Consider the following 9,135-nt stretch of genomic DNA (forward strand, 5'->3'; position numbering starts at 1 on the left):
TTGGTCCAACTTTCTTCGGCACTACACCGCGGTGGTTGATTGGCCACATACAAAATGCGCTACATACAATGACGCAACAAAGGAGCTTGCCATGAGGAGACAGGGTGCTCCGGACTCCCTCGATCATTTTGTCCGCCTAGACAAGGTATGCTCTCCCGAGGTTCGAATGCACGAACAGGTGTGTGACGATCTCTTGCGAGTCGCGCTCGTTTCTGGTATTTACTCCCCATCAATGCGGTGGCGCTTGCTGGAGTCATCGACCCTGACTCTCAAGGAGACTTACGATCCGGCTCTCGTACTCCAGCGAGCCTCGACACAGTCGGAGGCGTGCGGACGCCCTTGTGTCACGGCTGGTCTCACTGGGGGGGGGGGGGGGAAGGGGAGGGGACGCCTGGAGAACGACGCTATGGGGCAGCACCCTGTTGCTGGAATTCTGTTGGAGTCGACGGAAGCCTTCGGAGCCGAAGGTACGAGTCTGGCTGCAACTGCCTTGGTTGAGGGTACCGCTAAATGCTTCCTCTGTGGGAATCATCCCAGATCTGCGTGCCCGGCACGAGCTACGACAAGCCATGCATGTGCTCACGACACCCATGTCTGCCGTGCCTCAAGTCCGGTCTACCCGACCGATGTTGATCAGAATCACTTCTACGCATGAACCGCGATCTGCACCCATTGAGGGCCCGACTCTGGTCGGAATCACTTCTACGCACGAACCGCGATCTGCACCCATCGAGGGCCCGACTCTGGTCGGAATCGCTTCTATGTGCGAGGCTCGACCGGCATCCCTCGAGGCAGCGAACGGCCTTGACGACAAGGGAGTGACTGAAAGCGACTGTAGGGGAATTTGTAGCGGGGGACTCAAGACTCCAATGACCGGACACAGGTTTTACAAAAGGTCTGGTTTATTAACTGGTTATTCACTTCATTCCATTTACCAAATAATACCGCTTAATTCAATGGACCAAGTTAACTCTTTTCGCATGGTCCTTCTCGTTCGGCCGATGTTCCTCCGCCACTCCCGTCGGTCAGAGCTCCTGGTAACAAGTCCTCGACTCAACGTTTGCTCTCGTTTATATGGACAAACTGGACTTAATCCCCTGTCCGCTGAACGTTAATCCTTTCTCCGCTAATGCCCCGAGGTCATGCGTGCACCAAGTCCTGGCATCAGCTCGCTCCCCTCCTGCTGTGAGTTCCGTTTACCAAACGATAGGGGGGTGCTTCAGCCAGGGGCTGTGACCAGGTGGACAAGAGATTATCATGTTCGGGCACATTCCTGACACTCATTTACGAACTCGTCTTTCACAGAGTTTGCAGGTAAAATGTATCTGCTTCGTTACCAGTGTTAATTAATAAGTTACCAGTGCCAATTAATAAGTTACACTGAGTTACACTTCCACAATTCCCTCATCTTTTTGTTTTTTGTTTATATTAACCATTAATCTAAACATCAATATAAGTAAACAATCAATCACTACAAGTAAACATCATTACAAGTATAAGTAAATAATCAATCACTTTGGTAATCAAATTCCCTTGGGCATACACCGTCATCCTGCAAGAATCACAAAACATTTCGTTGGTCATTGACTCCTTCCATATCGTTCAATCTATTGCATTTGCATCACAAATATATTTTCAAAACAACACTTCACCATCACCAAGATACAACAATTTCACTTCATTTTCAAGTTTTGTAAAGCATCTGCACCATCTGGCAAAAAACGTTTGCCTCCACACAAATGTTGACTTTGTTTGAAAGGAAGGGCTGATCACTTGTGTTTGAATCCTGGTATGAAACATTTTCTCCTAATGTCTTCATAGCTCCTGCACTACTTCGTGTAGGATTTCGCTGTTGTGGTAACATTGCGGAGTCATAGACTGACCCTGCTCTCCTTGTAGCATTCTTGCCACTTTTTTGCTGTAAACCATAGTAATTCCTGAACAAGGCCTTCACCCAGTTGTAGTCGACTTGCCTCCTCCCTCATTGTGAGTGGGCAGCAAGTATTGGTGTGACGTTGATTGGCCAGCAAGATGTGGAACAGGGATGCCGGATGCATCCACAATGATGTTGGGACCATGGTGTTCAGGTCATTCATGGTCCTTACCAGGAGCAACCAGCAGAATCGTGCACAGCTGTTGTGACAAGGGCACAGCCGTTTTTTGCAGCTCCATGCTGGTTCCCCGGACGTTGGTGAAGTAATAACATATGTCCCCGCATTTCACAGAGGTTGCAGGTAAAATGTCATTATCCTGCAACTTCTGATGTGGTGAATGTTCGAAGCCTTCGAACAAGAGTAAGTGATCGCCTTTCTTTCATATGTTGCAGTGTGATCCAGGCAAATGGTCACATTAATTTCCTTGGTGAAGGTAAGCATTCATCTCCAAGTTACACGGGAGAATGTCTTCATCATTCTTTGAGAAAGAGGGTGTATGCCATGATTAACTTCATTTTTTAGCCACAAATTTTCTTTCTCGAACTTCTTCCCAATTCCGTTAGCACTCCCTTCAAAATGTGATCTCGTCTTATCCTTATGCTCAGTCACATCTGAATCTGCTTTCCGCACACACTGAATCAGATAGGGTACATCTTACCATGAAATCAGCATAATCATGTATATCTTCCGACAGTTTCACATTCAACAATTTGTTGTTTTTCCTTAACACAAAAGTTATATTCATTTATATGCGTCACACAAATAATATTCAATCAGGTATGTATTTTATTACTAAACTAAGAATAGCATCCACAATTGCTTTCAGGTTAATATAGTTCAAAAATTAACTCATGCAGGTATTTTAGCACTACTCTAAGAAAATAAATTGTATATGATTACAATCACCAACGGGAATACCTAATTCCCAACAACAATTTCCCCAAATCAACAAATTAAACATAATGTATTATTACCATAATTCCTCTCCACTTTTTCTTTTCCCTCTTTTTTTTTTTTTTCTAACAGTGTGTCACTCGTGGTGATATGAGTTCACTGATATTGTAATTGACACAACTCATAACATTGTCGTTATGCCATTATCTTAATTATACTGTTTCATTTGCAACATCACTTGATTTAATCTTTTAATCTCAGTATTTATGTCGCCATAAAAGTCTTCCTTTTCTGGTTCCACATTTCTTTCCTCATTTGTCACTTCATGCGTTATCATCGTGTTGTTGGTTACCTTATTCAAACACACCGTCACTAAGGCTTTCAAGCAAGCCACCACTAAAACAATTGCCAATATAACTACTAAACCAACAAACAAATATTGGAGTATCTTAGCTACCACCCCTCCAAATGTGTTTCCCAACCATGCAAAGGCACCCCCTTTTATATAATCGTGGTATCTTGCTCCCTCTTGTCTGATTGTATCGGCTATGTTATAAATTTCTTCTGACTCATCAGGTATGTACGTACAGCAATCTGTACCAATGACTGCACATGTACCTCCTTTTTCTGCTAACAGCATATCTAATGCCATACGATTTTGTAATGCCATCGTTCTTGTTGCTGCCAGCTCTCTTGTAAGTTTTTCCAATCCACTTGCTGTTTTATTTGCCAACTTCTCCATAGCCAATGCCATGTGCCTGAGTTCTCGCCCTGCCTTCCAGGTTCCATAAAATGGAAATATTACCATTCCAATCCATTCCCCCATGCTAATAGTTCTTTTCTGCCTAGAATGCAGGATATGCGTTGGTGACTTTGTTAACAGGCGCATGTGTGGAAGCACAAACCCAAGAAAACATGATCCTGACCATGTCAGTGGGAGATACGCATACGCCTTGTGTCCACATATAAAATATGTATTATTATAGGTCCATGTCGTATCTGACATCCAAGTTCCTTCCCAATACAAAGATATCATCTTTAAGCTAGTGTTCTTTACTGGGACAAGCAATCTCATATAGCCCAACTCGTAACTATAATGGTGGCAGGTGGAGTTTCCCATCAACTTATTATTCTCTGTGGTTCGATGTCGGATGAAACATAGGAGCCCTTTTATTTGTTGTTGAATAGTTACGTAAGGGGGCATAACTTCATTGTCATATTTAGGCCTATAACTGTCTTCAAATTCCTCACATTGATATCCCCCTTTTTCCCAACTAGCATCCCCTAGCATCATCGACATTGGTAAATCAGGTCGTATTGTTGCTACCAACCTCTGTGGGAAGCGACTACATAATTCATCCCAACCAAAAGGAACTGCCTCCAATGGTACTCCGTTCTCACTAGAATGCGGCATTTGTGTGCATATCCAACAATTACTTTCATTTGCTATATCAGCCCTTGTGTGGGCTAAATGTAAAAAAGTATTAATCCCGTGTAATCCATCGGGTTCTAAAGGTGTGTCCCTTTCTTCCATTAAACTTCTTTTTTGCTTATGTCGTCCCGCATAATCATATATCTGTATGTCGGCCACCAATGTTGCGTTTTGTTCTCTTATTACCCCGAAACAATGTATGCAACACATAGTCCCCACTACAAGAGAACTCATTCCTAGGATGAATATCACCATTTTCAAGGAGTATCCGAAGTAGAAGTCTCTGTTTTCCCCTGATTTGTCGGCTTGTCTTGATAAGGTCTTTCCCTTTGTCCCACCTGTAGCCATCTGTAAAACATGTGAGCTACCCCTTGTATATGTTCACACCTCTAACATAATTATATGTCCATGACATTCAACTTTATATACCAAACTTCCTAACCTTTGTAAGCTTCCTAACAGGTAAATAAAAAAATCCCTTAATATGTAGCATAAATCAGATTATTTGTCTTACCCTGATCCCCCTATCTCCCGGGGTTGAACTCAATCCCCTTGGTCATGAGTGTAGTTGTGATACAATTTTTTTTACTCATGTTGTATTAATATCAGCCGGTAATTGTATGTCATGTAGGCAAATAAATGTCACTATCCCAAGTAGGAATATCACATGTTGAAAATGTAATGTTTATCAATGCAAGGGGTGTTAAAATGTAATTCAAATGACTGTAAATCACAACTATCATTTATCTGCCACTGAATGTTCTGCTGGGCTGCTAGGTGCAGCCTCATTTTCTGTGGGATCGTCCACCTTAGCCCCATGTGCTTGTTTGCAATGAGGGGCATGAATCCAACTTTCTATTTTGGGTCCATATTTTTCCTATTCTTATCAATATCCTATGGTTTGTCATTTCGTTCCAAGATACCGCAACCAAAGGTTTTAACCAAAGCTCTACCAAACTATTTCCAATTTGAACAAAAATGCCAGTGAAACGATGATTCGAAGAATTAACTTCAAGGGGTCAATAAATTTATTCTATAGCCAGATCTAATTTTCCCATCCAATAGTTTGCCTTGCCACAGTTTGCCTTGCCCTATGATGTCACATTGAAATTACCCTTTCAGTTCCCACCATAATTTATCCAAATTTGACTACACACCCATTTACATGTCAGTCGACCACTGACCTATCAATCATGCGAAACAATAGTCCGAAATTCCCACCTGATCATCATGTGACCCTTGTCCCTTGGTTTAAAATTTGCAAAGCAATTGTTCCAACTTTGTAAATTTAAAATTGTGTGCCCAACATAAAAGATCCAATTTCGGCATGTGATCAATTAATTACTAATTTGCTTACAAGCAAAAGAAAAAATGAATAATTCTTGCTCCGAAAACTTTTCAGACCCAAGAATCATCGACAGTTATTCATGTTTGTCCAGTAATCGAATCTGTTGAGGCCAATCATCATTTGGGATTTGCAGCAATGAAGGCCTAATCATTGTCTGAGGTACCGGTACGCACTGGTACCCTTGATCTTGGTTTGCCCCATGACCTTGTCCTCCTGTTGACATACGGACATCTTCTTCTCCAATGTCCCATCTTTCCACACTCGAAACACCGGTTTCTGTCGTTTCCTGGTCTGTGCACCTGTGCATTTGTATTGCTGGGCTGCATCTCTACATCCCTGAGTTGCCACTGCAATCTCTCGTTGTCTCCTGAAACACGAAAAAATTCTCTGTACCGTCCTTTTTGGGGAGACAACTGGAAATCAGATGGGACAACCGTCACTTTCATTCCTAATTTCGAGGGCAGTTGTGCATTTGTCTCCTCCACTGTATCCTGTATCCTTTTTATTTTAAGTTCTAGATCCGTTATCCGTTCTTGCTGTTCCCGTTGTCTGGATTCACCATCCCAAAGATGGAATGCAAGCCAGTCTACCGTTAGATTCTGTCTCTTCCTGGCTTTCAATCTTTGTTCCAATCTTTCCAATCGACTTCGCTCAAATGTACCATCTCTTGGAAACTCCTCATCATGTCCCTTTGTCCACAAATACCAATTCTCGACCTGCCTTATAGCTTCTGCACCATAACGGTCGTACATATGATGTGTACAAGTACCTTTTTGTGGAATCTCTGGTTGTCCTTGTGTATTCTTGCAGGCTCCATTTCCCATTCTGCCTTTTATCAAAGTAGCGTTGGATGTGTTGTAGTTTGTTCCTCTAAAGCTTCACTCGTACCTCCAGGAAGGGTCTCTCCACCTGTTCACACGGTGATTTCCAGAGAATCTCCCTCAGCTGTGGCTTTTGCACAATCCAATCTCACAGATCAGTATTTGCAGATGAGCCGGAGGGTCAGTATGAAATGGGTGAATCCTCAGGTGTCCGCTCTGTTGACGGGGAAATCACACAATGGTAACCGCACATATATATCTGTATATAAACTCACCACCTTGCTCAATTTTCCCAGGTTGTCTCCACATTGTTAATATCTCGCAAAGATATCAAAGCTTCTTTCTTGAGACCGCATTTTCATCAATCAAACAATCAATATATTCAATTCAATTTATTCAGTTCAATTTATTCAGTTAAATTTATTCAATTAAATTCAATCAATTAGATTCAATCAATTAACAATTCAATCAATTATTCAATTTCAATTAATTCATCAATATTCATCAATAAATCAAATTAATCATTTTGGATGACTCCTTGCATAAGCCCTTTCCCCAATGATGTCAGGACAGGTCCATCCATTGACTGAGATCGAATCTCATCGGTCGTCACCTCTGGTTCGTACCTCATGTTAATTGATGAATCACCGTCCTGTCCTAGGGTCATATCTGACATATTTCCCCATTTTGCCTGGTCTCCACAAATTTTCTTTGCCACCACTAAAGGCAACTCATCCTTCATTCGTGAGACAGCCAAAATGGATGGCAGATATTAAAGTTCTTTGGGAAAAATATCTCATCATTTTTCTTTTAATAGTACCCAAATCTCTTGGCAATATAAATTTCGTAAAACTCCTGAAATAAGACTGTAAAATTCCTTCAATCATGCTAAATTTTAAAACTCCATCGCTTGTAACACCCAATTTATCCCATAGGGCTTGAAAGTTCTTTCCCAAGTTCATGCAGCATTCTGCATTTGAACCCTATGATATCATTCATAATAATCATCATGATTTTATAGTCATGGTCCTATCATAATCATCTATTTAAAACGAACATTTCCTTTATCACCACAGCTATGTGGTATAATCAACAATAGAATAAAACTGTACATAGCAACAGGCTACCTCATGGCCACTTAGTATACCTATTGACAATAAGTCATAACAATATCGAATAATCATTGAACAATTCAAAAATCGCTTCCACTGCTCCAGCCGCAGCATTCGTTATTTTGTTTGCTCATTCACTATTCCTGATTCGTCATCAAGGATCTCCATCATCACACAGCGTACTTAATTCCGCATTTTAATGAGAATTCAACAGGAATTTACGACTCAAAGGAAAAAGAACGAGCAGACCTTTTGCAGGATGATCGTTACAAAAATCGTTACATATATTAAAGTATTTATAATGTCGACAAATCATATCTTAATTCTTACAAAATTTGGTTCTTTGAATAAATCACAGCACCGGGAGAACCAGCTCCAAAAAATGGATCTTTGTGTTTATTCAGCACCCTAGTAATTGGTTCTTTGTGTACTAATTACACAGCACCCAGGCCCCGCTCATATGGATCTTTGTGCAGCGCTGCACAGCACCTGAGCAAAAGGGGTTTCATCTACATTTTCCTTATCCGGTGTACCATCCGTGATATTTGTTTGCTCATTCACTATTCCTGATTCGTCATCAAGGATCTCCATCATCACACAGCGTACTTAATTCCGCATTTTAATGAGAATTCAACAGGAATTTACGACTCAAAGGAAAAAGAACGAGCAGACATTTTGCAGGACGATAACTGGAATTAGTCGTGAAAATATATCCAAAATACACAAAAATACACACCCACACAAATAAACAACATTTATTCCGTTTAACAGAACAAACATTTCCTCTATCATGACATGCATGTCTTCAAAATTATATGACCAAGAGAAGAAGTAAAACTAATTAAAACTGCGGGCAGTGATAATCCGGGGACCATACCGCTCCATCCTGATTGGACGAGTGCGTGCTAGAGTCGTTAACAACGACAGTCCAGATCCGATTGTTCAAAATTTCAACTCAATCGATCGAAAAATGAACGCAGGGATGCATTTTAAAGGTGCAGTGGCACTAACTGAGTTGCCACGAATATGGCCACGAAATTGCCAATATGGCCATCACAAAATATTTTCCTTAATCAATTGGCTCATAGCATAACCAATCTGCAAGTATTTCATCCGAAGATGTATCTCTGAGGACTTTTAATTAAATAAGTCATTTATAAATCAACGAGTTAATTTATTAAATGATTAATCAATAAATCAATATTTTCCTTGACAGCCACATCACTTGGTCAGTGTCATGTCCAAATATCAGCTTCCTTACTCAAAAGGTGCCTGAGTTAATGTAATGTAATTACTGTAATAAGATTACTGCAATTACTGTAATGATTACTGTAATTACTGTAATTACCGGAACTGTAATTACTGTAATTACCTCAGGTAATTACTGTAATGTAATTACTGTAATTTAATAAGAAATGTAATTAATTAAATAAGTACTTCATTAATCGCTCATAATTAAATAACTCGTGAATTCTTATCCGATTTATTTAACATTTCAGTGTCCCCAAAACGTTGGAGCAAAACGTTGCAACAACGAAAGTGAAACGTTGTAGCGACGTTGTGGAAACGTTAGCACAACCCAACATTTGAATGT

The 9,135-nt window shown here is 40.8% G+C and overlaps 1 protein-coding gene across 1 annotated transcript; it reads right to left on the reverse strand.

The window, feature by feature from the left end:
• Positions 1-759: 759 nt before the first annotated feature.
• Positions 760-6,490, reverse strand: LOC144890828 (uncharacterized). Its single transcript, XM_078772682.1, has 3 exons — positions 6,378-6,490; positions 3,047-4,608; positions 760-832 (listed from the first exon to the last, which is right to left on the reverse strand). Exons 1-3 carry the CDS (start codon positions 6,423-6,425, stop codon positions 760-762), a joined length of 1,683 nt encoding a protein of 560 aa, XP_078628808.1. The 5' UTR covers positions 6,426-6,490.
• Between the last annotated feature and the right edge of the window lie 2,645 nt (positions 6,491-9,135).

The sequence above is a fragment of the Myxine glutinosa genome, chromosome 2 (assembly GCF_964187855.1).
Source record: "Myxine glutinosa chromosome 2, kmMyxGlut1.1, whole genome shotgun sequence".
NCBI lineage: Eukaryota > Metazoa > Chordata > Myxini > Myxiniformes > Myxinidae > Myxine > Myxine glutinosa.